We start from the raw sequence: 18,789 nt of genomic DNA on the forward strand, positions 1-18,789 counted from the left end.
TGAAAAACACTGAGCTGTGAGCCCTGCCCAAATATTCCAATCCCACCACCGTGGGCAGAGACCCAGCATCTATCTTAGAAGAAAAATCCCCAAGAAATCCCAGTGCTGCACGAGGTCCCCATAAGGACACCAGCACATGCTTCTGTTTCCATAGCAGCACACTGGTTCCCTCTCTGTCCCTAGGAACCTTCCCTCATCATTTCCTCATCAAAAGTCCCCTTCTGTTCATTTTAAATGACATTTCTTTCAATAACTTTGGGTCCCTCCCCTTTCTTGGAGCCAAGGTCTCTGACATAAACTGTAACTCAGACACCTCAGATGTGTCGAGAAGAGGAGAGTTTAGAATGATGTCAAACAGTTCCACTGAGCACTGGCCCTGAGAGCTAACCCTTTGTTTTGCTAGGCAATGTCTCAGCCCAGACTAGCCTCAAACTACACAGCTGAGGATGACCTTGAACATCGGATCCTCCTGCCTGAGTGCTAGCATTACAGACATGGTTTAAGTGTTGCTAGCATGGAAACCAGAATTTCATGCATTGCACTCACTCTTCCTCTAGCCCCCAGCACTCACATTAATATTTATTAGTGACCAGGGAAACGGGGCACTGCAGAGAGACCGATAATCTGGACTATCAAGGTTGGAACAAGCGTTGTCCCTCAAAAATAGCATAACATGGAAGCCATGCCCTCTGCTATTTGCAGGAGGACAATGTTTGCCTCAGGTCATGCCAGGTAGGTGAAAGGTTGACAGTCAAGAATGACATCATCTTCCTGTTGATTCAGTGCAACAGAGAGAGGACTCACAACCTTTTTAGCTACTCCCAGCCCCTTGTCCTCTCTCCCAAGAAAATTCCAATACATTCATCTTGGAAACCTTATAGAGGCTTACCACCTTCCAAGTCTGGAGATCCTCTATCTTCAGAAGGGAGAAATCCAAAATAAATTAATAATTATATCCATCTCATGCCCTCTACTGGATAGAAACAACTCCAGAGGAATGACCTATGTGTTCCTTTAACAAAGTTCTTTTTTATTAGTCCATACAGTGGGGTCTGGGATGGAGCTCGGTTGGTAGAGTGTTTACCTACTATGCTGGGAGCCCTGGGCTCAATCCCCACCACCACATAAACCCAGCAACTCAAGAAGTCAGGCGAGGGCAGGGACATCACAGTACAAGACTATCCTTAACTGCATAGGAAGTTCAAAACCAGCTTCAGTTAGATTTTATTCCAATAAATAAATAAAAATAAAATATAGGGGGGGAGAAAGAGATCAGACAGTAGGAGGACTGGGGGGACTGGGGTCATCAGCTGCTTATCCTCTCCTTGAAGTGTGTGGTTCATGCATGAACGTTGGTGACAGGTCTCCCTTACTGCTTCGGCTTTCAGTTTGCCTCTTGCAAACACAAACATTCACTCTACCCTGACCACCAATCCTTCAGCAAGGGAGGATGGAGATCACAGCCAAGATCTGGCTGACTGGGTAAGAATAACATTCAATAAAGCAGGTGCGGAGGCGCACATCTGTAACCCCAGCACTTTGGCGGCTGGACAAGAAGACTACCGTGGGTGTGAGCTACAGGCCAACCTTGGCTACAGAATGAGACCTGTCTCAGAAAGTTGGGGGAGGGCAGATAGCTCAGTGTGGAAAGCACTTGCTGTGAATGCTCAAGGAGGGCCTGACTTTTGTCCTCAGGACCCACACGAGGAGCCAGGCATGGTGGTGCTTCTAATCCAAGTGCAGGAAGGGCAGAGACTGGAAGATTCCTTAGGCCAGTGACAGATCTCATCTCCGGAAGAAAAGAAGACAGCTCCTGAGCAAGAGCACTGAGGTTGCCCTTTGACCTTTATATGCATGTGCACGTGCACCTAGACACTCAAAGACACACACGTTGGAGGTTTAAAAGATTAGGTAGGTATTAGGAGGCCCCTCCAAAATCTTAGAGATGGAGTGCCTGAGCCCAGAAGTGAAGTCTTTTCAAACAATGTGAACCTCTCAAAGTGCTGGTCCTAGTTTAAGATGTCACAGAGCTCACGTGAAGTGGCTCGGTGGTAGAACACTTGTGTAGAACTCAGCAGGTCCCCAAGGGCATGTCTTCATGAGATGTATCTGTAAAGGCTGAGAGACTCCCTTTCCAGGTGCTTATCTCAACATCCTCTCCCTGACCCTCAGCCAAGGTACCCAGCCACAGGCACAGAAGGAGCCCAGGCAGTCCAGGAAACCACAAGCTTCTAGTGTCTCTTGGTGTAGTTCCAGAGGCTAAAGGGGATCCATGGATTCAGTGTGAAGCAGCTTCAGGGGATTTTTCAATCATAGGTTGACTAAGGATGCAACACAGAGCCGTGTGTGTGTGTGTGTGTGTGTGTGTGTGTGTGTGTGTGTGTGTGTGTGTGTGTACAAGTGTCTCCTGGTACAAGTTTGTGTGTGCATATGTAAGTGGTGGCCAGGGGTCAGTCTTGACTGACATTCCTCAGGATGCCACCACTTTGCCTTTGAGACAATCTCTCATTGGCCTGGAAACAAGACTAGCAGGCTAGAGAGCCCTGGGTATCCATTTTCTTCACCTCCCTTGTATTCAGATTACAAATGTGCACCACCACCAACACACTTGGGTTTTTCCATGTTTAAGTTCTGAGGGTGGACCTTATCCTCCATTCTTACACACTTTACAAAATGAGCACGCTCTCTCTCTGAACCACTCCCTCCCATCTAAAATTCCAAAGGATCTAACTTGTAAGAGAATGGCCGGGCATCTTTCCCCTTTGGGTTTTGAATTAAGAAGTGATCAGAAATATCATACATTAACTTAGCACACTTGAAAAGGGTGATTTGTTACTTAGCTTCAGCAAAGAAAATCAGACAATCTATTTTCTCAAAGCAGCCATACAGTCTTCTCTGTAGAATTAGACCTTGTGATGCTGTTTGGAGCTGACATGGCTGAGTAGGCATGTATTGAGCAGAGCTTCCCATTGGTGCCATTGTTTTCTTGTGTGTGTGTGTGTTTGTGTGTCTATCCCTCCATGGCTTCAACGAGGAAGAGGACAAAGAGGGGCATACTTACCAGTAAGATGACCATGTGGCTTTTAGGTCATGTATCCCTAAAGCTACTTAAGCACATGGGCACCGGGAGGCGTCCCATTAGAGCACTATGTCTTTGGAAGTCTGTAACCCAAAATTTCATGGGCAATAAAAACAAGGACCTGAAGTCTCCAGTGCTTATACCCTGGTGACCATCGAAGCCCGAGCACATCAACATCTTGTGTGACACATTTGCAACAGGAACCTACAGCTCTGCAAAGCCTTGAGTTCTCACCTGATATCTGGTGGAATGGGATGTGGTTTAAAACAGCTTTGTAAAATGGAGCATAAATGTAGAAAAAAATAATTATTTAATTAAAAGCAAAAACTTGAAAGTTTTCCACATCAAAAAGGGTGATATAAAAAAAAGGTGGTATGATAAATCCCTTGTAGAATATACATTTATACACACAAGCACATATCATTTAGAGAATCCCGACTAACAAAATTATGTCATACTGCTTCTTTGAAAGAAAGGTATGAATCTCTCTTGTCCCTTATATCTTATGGTCTTCATTTTGTGTTTTACTAAACAACAGAGGTTAAATGTAAAACAAGATGGTCCTAGGTTATGTGAATAAGAATATGACCATGCAAATTAGATATAAGATTACCAGATACGTAATGTTCAATTGACATTCGATAACTGCTAAAAGGCACAAAGCAGTAGGTTCAGGATTTACCTACTTTTTAAAACTAAAGGCCTTTATGCAAGTTAGCCATCAGGCATGCCCCTAACCCCTGCCGGCCAGCATAGGCAACACATTTGTAGGAATTCCTATCTTTGGTGCTTATATCACACAGGATGATTCATTTCCAGGCTGCCCTGGTCCATGCTTCCAGAGACATCATCTTCACTAAAACCACAGTGCACAAGAAGCAAAGCCATGATGCCACCCCACCCCTACCCCAAGGGAGGGCCACTAAAGATAAGGTGCAGCTGAGAGTACATTCTCTCTGCCCAGGGAAGGGGAGGCCTTGAGAGAAACCAGCATCCACCCCATTCCTGGAGATCCACAGGATCCTCTGCTTGCTTTCCTTGATGGGACCAGGTCCTTCACTTGCACTTTCCCTCCAAAAGCCCTCTCCTCCCGCCACTGTAGTCTTCCACAACCTTGGTATCCTGTCTAGCCAAGTCCCATTTTTCCTTAAGGGGCTCTGTTCTGACATTACTTCTCTTCAGTTTCTTTGTTTTGTTCTTTTGTTTCTTGAAGACAGGGTCTTATGTAGCCTAGGCTGACAGCAAACTCACTGTGTAGACAAGAATGAATCCTTCTGCTTCCAACACTCCAGTGATGGGATCACTGGAGAACATCAACATACGGTGCTGGGACTCAAACCCTGGGCTTCACACATGCTGGGCAAGCAGCTGAGCTATACCACCAGCCCCAGATACCACTTTCTTAAAGGAACCTTTTTTGACCCTTCAAACAGTAGATAGTCTTGCCCCCAGGTGCCTCACCTGCTCTCCACCTGCTTCTCAACACTCATCACACTTTAATTATTGGGTGGAGGTTTCTTATTTAGACTGTGAGGGTGGGCATAAACTCTTAACTTGCTATGTCACCAGAACTTAACACTGCAATTAGCCCAGGAGAGACATTAAACCAATATTCATGGACCAGCAGGAAAAGGAAAGGAGTGAGCCACTAAGAACTGAGCTCCCGTCAAATGCTGTCTTCAGGTAAAACACAAGGGTCACATGATGCTCGCCATCCTTCAGCTACAGCACAGGGTAGAAGGCTTTCTGTGGCAGGCCTGGGCCCTAACTACCTCTCACTATTTCCGTCCACGGTAAGTGTGCTCGGATTCCAGGTGTGCACCGACTACTTTGTAAGTTGACCTTTCGGCATGTGACGGCGGCACTACTCCTGCAGATCTGCTCACTGCATCAGGAGGAGTTGTCCAACTGTTTGACACTGTGACATGATGCTGTCATCTATAAATACATTGGACTACATCCAAACTATCCTGGGGCACTATCCCTTGGGGCAGGCCTACTAGACCATCAGAAGCCCTTTTATCTCAGTTGCCTAAACTGGTCCCTGGACAGTCTGTGTGGTCCTTAACCCCAAGTCAGCATGGATCTACTCAGTGTTCACACTGCAGCCGTACATAAGGCACTTGGAGCCAGGTGAAGGGCTCTTGTTTTCTGCTCCCAGAATGGTTCCTAACCCATTTTTCTTCTGAGTTTCAGGGAGTTTCCTGAAGCAGGTGCCCCTGCAATACCCCCCCCACCCCCTTCCACCCTCCACCCTGGGTGGTTGAGCATCTGGATGCTCTTTATGTAGTCAGCACAGTGGGAAAGTAAGAAGGCAATTGCGTCTGGGGTTTAGCTTTCTAAAAATCGGGAGTACATCTTATCTCCCCTTCCCTGTTCTATGATAAGCCTAGACTCAAAAGCAACACCTGTGTCACTGGGGTCAAGAGGCTCCAAGGTTGAGAAGAGTGTGTAGGAAGAGCTCAGGGTGTTCTGGCCATTGCTGATACTGAAGTCCTGAGAGCAAGTAAAGAAGTTCCCGAAGTGAACACGATCCTTGAGGTGCCAAGTGAAGTAAGCCCAAGTTCCTTCCTTCTCCAGGCCTTTGAGTAACTACAGGTGGCGGAAACTACTGAAGGGCCCTTCAAGCTTCTTCAACACCACACGCTAGGGCCTTGCTCTAAGGGCTTGGCTCCTTCAGTGTTTTTTTCTACCCCCAGGTCAGTGGCTGAGGCCTGCACACAGTTTATTGGATGATTCCTGCATTGCTGAACTTCACCAAGAGTCCTCGGGGATCTGGAAGGCCTGGCTGCAGGTTCAGAAGCCTCAGAGGTGTACAGAGTAACTGAAGTTAAATCTGAGGTGGCAGCCTCCTCAGACCCCTGTGTGGTTCTGTTCACAGGGTGGGGCTGCCGGGTGCCTCAGGAGAGCAGCTCTTCACACACACTACATCAGGAAGGATTCCCTTAGAGCTCAGATCCACAATGAGCAAGAGAGAGGTGAGCCATGAATGGAAAGACGTCAGAGGGAAGGGAGAATTGGATTAGCCTGGGTCACATAAGATGATGGTGCCTTCACTGTGTGGTCATGTGGCATTAGTAGCTTTCGCTACTCCTGGCTTGGTCATCAGTAAGGTATAGGGTCCTCTACAGTTTCCAATAGGGAATTAGGTCCCCACATCGTGTAGACTCCTACTCAGCTATCTGATCTCATGAGATGATTCCGTTTTCCTCTTCTGTAAAATAGTAAAATACATACTGTGTGTGTGTGTGTGTGTGAGAGAGAGAGAGAGAGAGAGAGAGAGAGAGAGAGAGAGATATGTGTGTGCAGCTTCATGCTCCTGTGAATGAGTGTGAGGAGACCAGAGGTTAGCACTGCTGTTTCCTCTATTGCTCTCTTTTTTAAGACAAGGTCTCTCAGTGAACCTGGAGCTCAGCCATCCAGCTAGACTGGCTTACTCGCAAGCCTCCAGGGTCCCCCTGGCTCCTCCTCCTCCTCAGCACTGGAATTTTAGCATGCACTACCATACCAGGGGTTTTTGTTTTGTTATTATTGTTGTGAGTGCTAAGGATATGAAGGGGTCTTTCGAGCAAGCTTCCCTAGCCTTGTTTTGTTTTGTTGAGACAAAGGGCTTTTTTGTACAGCCCAGATTGACCTAGAAATGATTATATAGCCCAGATTGGCCTTGAACTCATAGCATTTCTCCTATCTCTAGCCAAATGCTAGGATTACATAATAAAACACCATGCCATATTTGCTTGGGTGATTTATATGAGAATTTAGAAATTTAGACTCTCCATACAGCCAATAACTTAATTTCCTGTTTATGTTAGGATGTTTTTGAACACAAATGATTCAGCAATGAAATCCCCAACATCCCCACATGCATTAATTCCGGTTGCAGTCAAATGTACAATCTGTCAAACATGGAAGATGGTGTCAGGATATAAAAAAGCAGAGGAAAGTGGCTGAAGTTTTCTGTAGGAAAACTGACAAGGAAGAGGAAAACCCTAAGGAAGATTAAGTTAGGTGACACAAGGGTCTGAAAGCACTGGGACAATGCTGGCAGGAGACAGATATGAGATGTGACGTTACCATGACAACAGCTGTCAAATTACTCAACTATTTTCTAATTGCACACACCTTTAATCCCAGTACTCCGCAGGCTGACCTCTGTGAGTTCAAGGCCCAACCTGGTCTACAAAGCAACACAGAGAAACCCTATCTCGAAAAACAAACAAACAAACAAACGAGTCAGCAGAGACAATTCTACTATAAGGTTTACTATTAGTTTCTTGCCTAAGATTTGTTGAGCAGAGTGCTCTAGCTTCAAGGGTTACAGAAACCTACTTAAAGGAAATAGTGCTGGTTGTGAACAAGAGTCTCTTTAAAAATCCCAACTGTTTTTAGTTTTTAAAAGTTACTATCAAACTTACAGGTTGCTAGTTCTAGTTCATTTCTTTTCCAAAAGTTTGTAACACTACATAAAAAGATGACTAGGAATACAGCTTACTATGAAGGCGCTCACCAAGTGAACAGGAAGTGCTGCAGAGTCAAAAAGCAAATGAATAAATACTTAAAGTAATTCAATGTGTAATTAAACCCAGTCCAAAAAAATATTAAGAAGACAGACAAGGCGACACACATCTGAAATCCCAAAGTTTGACCCTATATGTTAATTTTACTACACGGTTATTAGATGGTGAATTCTTCATAACAATTGTGATTATGGGAGGTGAAGTAAGTGGCTCAGCAGTGAACAGTGCTTGCTACCTTCAAAGGACCAGATTTTGTACCCAGTGCACACACTGGGCAGCTCACAAGCCTGTAACTCCAGCTCTAGGGGATCTGATGCCCTCTTCTGGCTTCTGTGGGCACCAGCACTCATGTGCACATACCCACACATAGACATGGACACACACACATGTAAATAAAAAAAAATAAAAATATTACAAATATTAGTAAGTACTCACTCGATGGAAACAATGACGGCGTTCAGCTCCTCGGCCATTGATGTGCACAGCTCATCATAGTAGCTGATCTCTGAGAGGAAGGAGGGATCATTACAAAAGTGGCCATTCGGGTTGTTCACACATGTTTCTGAGTACACACTGTTTTTAAGCTAAGATAATAATAGCACCGAACACTGAAAACTGCATGTGAGCCAGGCATGGGAACACTTGCTTCTAATCTCAGTACCAGAGAGGTAGAGGCAAGAGGGTCAGGAGTTCAAGGCTAGCATGGAGATTACCCAGGGATACATGAGACTATGTCAAAAAACCAAAGGAGAAGAAGGGGGAAGTAAGGAAAGGAAGGCAGGAGGAAGGAGAGGGCCAGGGACAGAGGGAGGGAGTGGGGGAAGGATTAGAAAGTGAGAGAATGAAAGGTAAGCAAACAGAGACACATTCAAATGCAAAAATTAAATCTATTCTCTGATAAAATGTAATTACTATAACTAACAGGAAATGAGCATTAGGTTAGCTTTGAATATGTTTTTAACTTGCGAAACATTTATTTGAAAACAGGTTACATGAAATATACTAAATTAATTCTGATTTTGGAGCTCTTCAAATATACGCTTTCAAAGCAAATCACAGCAAATTGGCAGTTTCCTTCTTCAAATTATAAGATTTTGCACTTTTAACACCCTCGTTTGCTGTGATTCAAGAAATCGGCAGTGTGAAGAATACAGAAGTCTCTTTAAGCCAACACAAAAGAAAAAGAATTTTAGGTGGTTTTCACATTTCCTAGAAAGGGGACTCAAATGTTCATAGGAACAAAAGTTATTTTAGCAAGAATTGATTCCTTCTAATTGTTCAACTTCATTTAAATCCCATCAGATAGGGTCATAGCTCAGTTGGTAGAGCACTTGCCTAACATACATGAAGCTTTGGTCTGTTCCTAGCCCCACATAAACTGTGGGAAGGAGGCACATACCTGTAATAGAGGTGAGCTAGCCTAGAGTACACAACAAACAAGTAAACAACAAAAAGAGACTTACTGTCTCAGCAGAATGCCTAATATTCCCTTCTGTATGGGCTTGCAAGGCAGCCTTAGAGCCAGCAGGCTAAGGGATGCATGCCCACCTGCACACACTCACCAGCCTGGCTCTACCTTGGGTACACCAGCCAAAATCAAGGGGCAGTGGCCAGACTGACTCTCATGACCACACCCTTCTCCATCCATACTCCATGTTGTGGACAATGGCATCTCCTCTGTCAAGTGTACAGTGCCATAGACTCAGATGCCCTTTCTAACGCGGATGCCCTATCTTACTCATTTTTGAATCTCTGTCTCTAGCACACATAAGAGTAAATGTAATGGTTAACACTAGCTGTCAATTTTGTAGGATATCGAATTACTTCTGGGCATGTCCGTGACAAGTTTCTAGACTTTTTAATGGGGTAAGGAAGACCCATCTTGACTACGGATGGCACTATTCCATGACTGAAAAAAACAACTAACATTTAATGCAGTGTAACAGTCCACCTAATGTTCCTGGCCAACCTTCCTGCCACAATGGACTCTTCCTCCCTCTCTCTCTTCCTTTCTTCTTCCCTCCCTCCCTCTCTCCCTCCTGTCATCCCTCCCTCCCTCCCTCTCTCCTTCCCTTCCTCCCAAGTTGCTTCTTGTTCAGTATTTTGTTATAGCAGTGAAAAAGCAACTGATACAGTGACCCATGGTCCAGGTCTGCCCACGGCTGTATCTGTACTGAAAACATGTATACAGTGAGCACATGCTGAAACTGGGAACAAACCAAAGAGTAACAGAATAAATGACCGGTATGGAGTTGTAAAAGAAAGCTGTACATTCTTTCATTTTCTGCATTAAAAATTCATATAACAATATGATAAAGGAAAAGACCAAGTTTGAATTGCTTTTCTTTCTGTTTTGTTAAAATCACATTTTCATTCATGTGTGTCTATGTAGGATACACACGTGCCATGATCCCCATGTAGAGGTCAGAGGTCAACTCCTGGGAGTCAGTTCTCTCCCTTTACTATGTGGGTCCCATGGATAGACTCTGTCATCAGGCTTGGTGGCCAGAGTTACAGATACTTTCCCCATATTCTTGCCCAGTGGAAGTTTACCTTATTTTGATACAGAAAGCTAGTTATCAATGGATCACAGTATGTCTAGGATTTTTATATCACAGGACTTTTATATATTTTAGAGCCAGGGTTTCTAGCCTAGGATGGCCTCAAACTTACTACGTAACTAAAGAAGGCTTTGAACACCGGATTCCCCTGTCTCCAACTGAGATTACAATTGTATGACAGCACCTCTGGTTTATGTAGTGCTGAGGATCCAACCAGGAGCTTCTGGGACTCAAACCAAAGTTTGTGCATGCTAAAAACAACACCCTGCCACCTAAACTACTTTCCTAGCTCAGAAAATATTTACAAAGCAATCTGTCAGCACTAAAAAGTAAATCAAGGACTGGGGCTATAGCTCATTGGTGGAGTCATCATCTCACAGCACAAAGCTTTGCTTCCAATAGCTAGCACTGCAAATAGAAAGAATAGGAGAGAGGAAGGGAGGGAGGGAGAGGGAGGAAAGGAAAGAGAGAGAGGGGGAAGGAGGGAGGGAGGGAGGGAGAGAGGGAGGGAGAGACCAATAAGCCAAACCTCTCTATATCATAATCTTATAGATGAAGAGGCACTGCTCATGTGGCCACAATGACAGGAGAAACCAGGATGGTCCAGGAGAACCAGTCCCATTTTTAAACACTCCCTCCCAGAGCCAAGTACACTGACCCACCTGAAGGTGACTCGGACTTACTTGCACTTGCCAAGGCCCAGCCTCCTCCGTGGATATAGACCACGCTGCGTAGCAGTTGCTCATTGGGTTTTGGAGAGCCTTCAAACACTCGAACTTCCACCCCATCAAAGTCAGTGTCGGTCACCTTCACCTTCGGAGAAGAGCTTGCGCTTTTCTTGCCAAAGGAGACGATGATGAAATTTAGTGCGATCAGGTGGTGGCTCAACCCCAGGGAGTGTATCAGGTTACTCTGCAGGGTTGAGGGGAAAACAGGAGTGGTGTTAACTGTTGCCACCAGAGTGACCCCCACAAAACCATGCTCACCAACTCCACCTTTGGAGTTGGATTTTTTCGTTTGTTTGTTTGTTTGTTTGTTTGTAGAGCTAGGAGTGGAGAGCAAGGAGGAGAGTGAGAAGGAGAGGAAGAACATCTGACTGTGTGGCCCTGGAGGCCCCGAAACTTGCTTTGCAGACTAGGTTGGCCTTGAACTCACAGAGATCTGCAGGCCTTTGCCACCTGAGTGCTGGGATTAAAGGCAAACATCCACCAACAACCTGGCTTAGTTTGCATCTTGATTTGCTCCATATTCTAGGCTGGCTGCCTGGGGACAGTTGAATTCTTACAAACAACTGCTCCTCGACTAGAGAGGTCACCTGACACTTAGAACATGACAACAAATTGTAGTCCCTTTTGGGTCTTAGAGCTTTCTCCCTCCTCTCCCCCCACATTCCTACTCCCACACCTTCCTCTGTTTTAAGAGTAGTGTTTACACAGAACCTATGCATATGCTCCCAGACCTTATTGTTTATTTTAGCAGTGCTGGGCATCAAACCCAGGGCCTTGAGAACACTAGACAACTATTCTACCACCAAGCCACAGCCCTAGCGCTGACAACACATTTTCAGTTCCCTTTAAAACTCTTTTTTGGACCCCAAGCACTGCCCAGTCTTATCAAACCGGGTATCTGGGTGTCACCATGATAAACAGATATGTAATGGAGAGGTGGGAAGGGTAGAAAAACACAGCGGTGCATGCACTAGGGAGAGAGGCAGAACTGGAGACATAATGGGGGGTGACAGGTGAGGGAGAGTGTAGTGAGATAGTTCTGTGGCACTGACCACGCCCATTGGGGGTGGAGCCATGGGCGGAGTGACCTGTGGAAGGAGGTCGGAGGGGCCAGGAAAGGCTCTCTCTTTCTGGCGTGACTCAGACAGGAGAGGATCTGGTTGAATTTCCTGGTGTTCATCTGTCTAGGTCGTAAGTTATTTCTCCCTGAATAAACATCTATTCGGCCTAAAAAAAAAAAAAAAAAAAAAAAGAAAGAAAAGAAAAGAAAAAAGAAAAGAGGAGATGATGGGAGATGTCATTCTGTATATGTTTCTCATACTGGTTAATAAATAAAGCACTGTTGGCCAATAGGAAAGGAAGATAGGAGGGACTAGGAGACAAGGAGAAAGAAGAAGTAGGAAGGAGGGGCAAAGATGGAGAGTCTGGAGAGAGCTGTATGCGGCAGCCGGCTCCCGGTAAGAAGACCACATGGAAATACATAGATTAACACAAATGGGTTAATACTTAAGACAGAGCTAGCCAATAAGAAAGTAGTAACTGGCCAACAGTATAATATCTAATACAGAGTCTCTGTGTATTATTTGGGGCTGGCGCGGCGGCGGGACAAGACTGGCGGCGGGAGGAAAAACCCATACTCCTTACAGAAGAGGGCTGGTGGACATTGCCCAGCATGGTCCTTGATTGGTGTGCAATAACCTGGAGCTTTTGCAGATGCAGCCCAAACCTAGGTTCCTGCTGCCCGGCTATGGGATTCCCCTAGTTTGGACAACAACAGAGGCCTAGGATGAGGGAAGGTTCACCGTCTGGAGTGGACCTACTCGAAGTTCCACTGTGATCTGAAATACCACTGGAGGCCATGTTGGTATCTGTGGTCCATGCTGCTGCCCCAAACTGTGTTGAAGCCTGAGATTCATGTGGACTTATACAGTCTGTGCTGCTGCCCTCGGTCTTTACTGCCTTGGGGGGACATCCTGATGTGAGCCGCATGTTAGCCACCTGAGGCCATGCTGAGAGGCTCATGACCCACACAGCTGCTGAGGGCCATGAGTGGGCTTGTGACCCATATATGGCTAAGGGCCATGAACCATATATGTCAAGTTAATGTTCCTGGGAAACCAGCTCCACCCTGTCCCCAGCCACAGTGTGGCTTTCCTCAGCTGATGGCTTCTGCAAAGAAGCAGCAGAGAAAGACTCTTCCACCTTGGGGGCAGGAGGTGGCCTCTGGGATTTTGACCATTCTCATGAGTGTTTGGTCAACACAAAATAGACTTGCTTTTTCATTTTCTTGTTTTGTGGGGGGGGGCTCACGAGGGAGGGGTGTTGAGCATGGAAAGACTGGGAAGTGAGCATAATCAGGGAGCATGACATGAGATTTCCAAATAATTAAAAAAAAAAAAAAAAAAAACTCTTTTTTTGGAGACAGGGTCTCAGTAAATTGCCCAGGCTGGCTTTGAACTCATTGTGTAGTCCACTCTAGAGGAGCTGGAATTTCCGACCTGCACCACCAGGCCCAACTGTAGTTTTCTAAATGACTGTAATATGTTTAGTTCCTAAAACCAGTCTAACGTTCCAAATAAACACACTATAGTCTCAAGTAAATGAAAGAAAGCAAAGTCTTATGTTACATCAAGCACTTTGAAGGCGTTTTAAAGCTTCTACATTTAGATGTGTCTGGTCTTTTTTAAAGTGGGAGAAGTAATGAACACCTGAGAAAGGAGGAATGGCATAACCAGGAACTTTGCTGAAATCGTTAAAGAGTATACAAGCAAGGCACAGGGCAAAGCAGCCTGGGCTGCACAGTGTTCCTGGCTAGCCTGGACTATACAGTAAAACCTTGTCTCAAAAATAAACAAAAGGACATCTGCACTGAGGCCCCATAGAAAGGACAGTCAGAAAAGAATCCTCATCACCCAGCAACGAAGATCATTTGGAGTTTATTCTTGTCTCTCTACTCCTACAAGATCCTTAGCAAACAGGGCTGGAGAGACGGCTCATGGATTAAGAGCACAGCTACACAATCATGAAGACCAGAGTTCAGACCTCAGAACTCATGCCTCTGCTTCTGCACAGCAGGGTCCTGATCCACTGACCCCATGGAGGTGTTTTTACAGATGAGATGGTGCACATGATACGACAGCTTCCTCTGAAGTGTGTGCTAAGTCAAAATCACTTGACTCAGTTTACCCAGTACACCCAGGAAATGCTGAAAAGCACTGCATTATAAGCCCACCAGCCAGTATTCGTGAGAGACAAGCCAGGAGGTGACTGAGCTAAGAGCAAACGGCATTTGGGGAATATTCATTTGCCATAAGCAATAGGGAAATGAATATTGATGAGATAATTCAATTTCTGTATGTGACATAACTGTCCAACTTACTGAAAACTTAAAATAATTATTAATATCCATCATATTAAATAAATGGAAGGCCAGCGGGATGGTTCTGTGGGTGATGGCACTCACTGCCAAGCCTGATAATCTGAGTTTGATCCCTGCAACCTTTATGAAAAGGGAAACTGAATCCTGCAAGTTGCTGTTTGACCTCCACATGATTGTCGCAGCATATGTGCACACAAATACTTAATTAAATAAATCTAAATTAATTAAGTCATTAAATCTAAATAAATAGATGGGGGAACAAATACATGAGCATGGAGGGTTTTGTGTGTGTGTGTGTGTGTGTGTGTGTGTGAGTGCACATGAAATCGCAATCATAAATCCTAAATTTAAATTCTTTGGCAAATCAGAAAATAGCATTAGACTCGCACAGTGAGAACCACCAGGTGTACACCGACACTGACCAGGGCATCACTGTCAGGAGGCACCACATGCTGTTCCAACACGTGTCTCAGTTTACCCAGGCCGTCCCAGAAACGGTTCTGCTTCTTACTTTGCATTCTCTACATGAGCTGAGTTTCTGAAAGATAGACAGTGTGCTCTGTTTACAACATCAGCTGGGGGTGGGGCGTGGTGTGGCACTGAGAACAGACTGTGAAGGAAAGAAGGCAAGGGGGAAGAGGGGAAGCAGGTGGTAGACAAAGAACCCAGAAAGCTTCCAAAGAACGGGTGATGTCAGAGAAGAAAACAGCAGTTACCCTAATGCCAGGTGTGATAGTGTAAGCCCACAGTCCCAGCACTGGCGGGCAGAGAAGGGTCCTGAAGGGTTCAAAGTCATGCCCAGCTACATAGTGAGGTCAACACCGGCCTGGGACATGTAAGTTCCTGTCTCAACAAACTAAATCAGCTATCCTGTAGTCAGTGGAAATGGGGCCTGGGGATGTAGCTCAGTTAGGGTAGTGCTTACCCATCACATACAAAGCCCTGGGTTCAATCCTCAGTACTATATAAACCAGGTGTGGAGGTGCACATCTGTAATCCAGTACAAGTCATGGAGGCAGGAGGCTTGGCAGCTCAAGGTCATCCTTGGCTAAGTAGTAGGTTTGAGGCTAAGCCCATGCTATACAAGATCCTGGCTCAAAATGTGTCTACCTCCCCAGATCAGATGGCCAAAGAACGAATACAGTACAGTATTTGTACAAAGAACGAAGAGTACAGTAAAGAAACTGTATTCTGCTTGTTAGTATATAAATTGTTTGAGGCATGATTTTTTTTTTCTTTTGTTCTTGTTTGTTTTTCAAGATAGGGTTTCTCTGTGTAATAGCTCTGGCAATACTGGAACTCCCTCTGTAGACCAGGCTAGCCTTGAACTCACAGAGATCCACCTGTCTCTGCCTCCCAAGTGCTGGGATTAAAGGGATGGGTGACCACTGCCCTGCCCTTGTTTTGGTTTTTAATTGGACCAATCTCTGGTAACGAATTCAATGCAGAAAGTATGGGCAATGCTATGGGTATGGAGAGCTTTGAGGTGAAGGAAGAGGCAGTCTTCTGAAGTTAAAAGGAAGCCAGATGGTGGTGGCTCATGAATAGCAGTTGAGAGGCATAGGCAGGCAGATCTCTGTGAGTTTGAGGCCAGCCTGGTTTATAGAGCGAGTTCCAGGACAGACAAGGCTATACAGAGAAACCCTGACTCAAAACAAAGGAAAGCAATACAAACAAGTAATAGAGAACACTCAATGAGATAGTACATTCATATATTCCTAGTACTCAGGCTGAAGCAGGAAGACCACCAAGAGTATGAGGCCAGACTGGGCTAAGTAATAAATGTGGGGCCAGTAATTCAGAGGTTGAGACCAGAGGATTAAAATGACTTTTAATCTAGCTTGTGCTACACAGTAAGTTCCAGGCCAGCCTGAACTACAGAGAAAGACCTAGCTTTAGAAAAATAAAAGCACCCTGTCTCAAATCCCTCCCCCAAAAGGAAAAAAAAAAACTAAAACAGAAGTGAATCATCACTAGTAAGTCAGTAGCTAAGCAGTAAGAGCAGACAAGAGGTCCACACAATACATGACTCTACCAGGAGCTTCAAATACAGAAAGGCAAATGTACTTAAAAAAAAATAACATTTTAACTCCACTGCAGAGTTCCCATGTGTAATCTTTATAGATGATAACACCATGTCACAACATCAAAAGGTTGGACACCCCGGCCCCAGACAAAGGTTTGTACAGCTTAGAGTGGACAGGCTTGTTTTTGCTAGGGATGAAATGCAGCTAGAGCATCCAGCCTGAACTGAGCTGAGCCAAAGATAAGATAGGAGCAACTAGGAAACGTGCTGAAGCCCAGTTCAAAATGGATGGACAGGCATCTTAATCAAATACCTACTTGTAGAAAAGGCAAAGTAGCAAAGAGGAGGAAAACAGCATTGGGGGGGGGGCAATACACCACACAAGGGTGTTCAGCCCTAAAGGAACATCTCTACCATGCTGCCCAATCACATGCTGCACCCCATTCCCACAAGCAAGGCTTAAGGAACATCATAGAAGAGAGGGCAGGAAGCATGTAAGAGCTCAGGCCAGGGAGGAGGACTAGGGAATGCTGTCTTCAGGACATGGCATGGCTCCTGTACCCACAAGCTCATTGCAGCCATGATTATCAACACACCATCATCCCAATAGGCAAGACTCAGCAAGTTAAAAAATAAATAAATAAAAAGGGCACGCGTGGGAAGGGACATGCCAGAAGTGCCTTAATGGAGTGGGAAGAGAGTTTGTGGTAGGTATGATCAAAATATATTATGTACATATATGAACTTGTTAGTAATAAATGAAAACACATATCTACATATAGTCAGTCTGAAAGAGGCAAAGACAGTATACAGAGGCCAACAGTGTCAACTCCAAAGCCACTGTGCCTGAGTCAAAATCCCAGATCTCCTCTTGCCAGTCAATCACTACCCGTCTGGGCCACTATTTCCCATCTATAAAAAGAGAATACCAGCAACTAGTCGGAAAATTGGTGGTAGCCATGTGTAATCCCAGCACTTGGGAGGTGAGGCTGGAAATCAGCAATCCAAGGTCACCCTCTGTTACAGTTTTAGGCCAGCCTGGGCCACGGGAGACTCTGTCTCCAAAACAAAATAAAACGCCAAACAAAAGGATTGACAGCCATGTTCTGAAACTGCTGGCTAAAAGTGGTAAACAAATTACCAGAGAAAGTTTATATATGTATGCTGGCTAGTTTTTATGTCAATTTGATACAAACTAGTCATTTTAAAGGACAGAATCTCAGTTGAGAAAACTGCCCCCACCAGATTGGCCTGTGGTCCGTTTTCTTGATTGAGGATTGATGTGGGAGGTCCCAGATCGCTGTGGGCAGTGCTATCCTGAGCAGTGGTTCTGGGTGCTGTAAGAAAGTGGGTTGACCAAGCAGAGGAACAATCCAGTAAGCACTCTCCCTCCATGGCCTCTGCACCAGCTCCTGCCTTGAGTTCCTGCCCTGAATTCCCTGAAGGATGGGTTACCAGCTGTACGCTGAAACAACTCTTTTCCTCCCAAATTGTTTGGTCATGGTGTTTCATCACAGCAACAGAAAATTTAGTAAGACTGTAAGTGTTCTTAGGTCCCAGGGAGAGGAGCTCGGGAGAACCTGTTGCTCGATGCTTCAGCCACATGAGTATCTATCTCAGTAACCTGCAACCTGAGCCTGCTGCTCTCAGGATTCCACTGCAGATCATGGTCTGATGGATAGCCTGGGTTCTACGACAGTGGTTCTTCAGTTTCGCTATTGTGGTCATTTCTTTCTGTCTAGATCTTTTAAGATTCCCCTCTCCACATTCTGCTCTTCTTTATCAAGTACAGCAAAATATATACTTGGATGAAAGAAAGATTTTTTTGCATTAAAATTTAGACATATATATATATAATATATATACATATACATATATATATAAATACATATACATATATATATATATAAACACAACAAGGTTTCAGTGCACTTTTAGTACTGTTTTTATTCGGGGTGAGTTTGTTTTGAGGCAGTCTTATGTCTAAGTATACTTTTAAGTGCAGATTTAGGGAGAGAGTCAGTTGAGACAGGGTTTCTCTATGTAGCTCTGGCTGTCCTGGAACGTACTATGTAAAGAACAGGCTGATCTTGAACTTACAGAGATCTCCCTGTCTTGATTCCCAAGGGCAAGGATTAAGAGCACATGCTACCATGGTCATTTTGAAGTGCAGATTTAATTTTAGTTTTCGTTGGCATTCAACTTCCACGACTCTACTGTAGGCTAGAGAAGGAGAGGAGAAAGGTGGAGTAGTGATGTTTCTGGTTGCAGGCAGGGTCCCACATTTCAACCCCTTCTATCCTTACCCAGGATAGAAAGAAAATGTGAAGGTACCAAAGTCCTCCAAAACAACTAACTCTGGTGAAAGGATGGGGCGCCATCCCCAGCGCACCCCATCTGCCTGCCCCTGCTCTCAGGACAGCTGAAAGGCCGCCTTGCTGGACCTGTACCATCTTGAGTTCCAACTCAGAAAACAGCACTGCTTTCTGTCCATCTCCC

At 45.0% G+C, this 18,789-nt stretch overlaps 1 protein-coding gene across 1 annotated transcript in view; it reads right to left on the bottom strand.

Moving 5' to 3' along the window:
• The window catches only part of Nceh1 (neutral cholesterol ester hydrolase 1), a 61,885-nt gene that overhangs the window by 9,859 nt on the left and 33,237 nt on the right, over positions 1 to 18,789 (bottom strand). Inside the window, exons 2-3 of the mRNA XM_051185903.1 lie at positions 10,841 to 11,069; positions 8,032 to 8,101 (exon numbers count right to left, since the gene is read on the bottom strand). Of these exons, the coding sequence (XP_051041860.1) occupies positions 8,032 to 8,101; positions 10,841 to 11,069 (299 nt within the window). The remainder of the gene's footprint in view (positions 1 to 8,031; positions 8,102 to 10,840; positions 11,070 to 18,789) is intronic.

This window comes from Phodopus roborovskii, unplaced genomic scaffold, assembly GCF_943737965.1.
Source record: "Phodopus roborovskii unplaced genomic scaffold, PHOROB, whole genome shotgun sequence".
Taxonomy (NCBI): domain Eukaryota; kingdom Metazoa; phylum Chordata; class Mammalia; order Rodentia; family Cricetidae; genus Phodopus; species Phodopus roborovskii.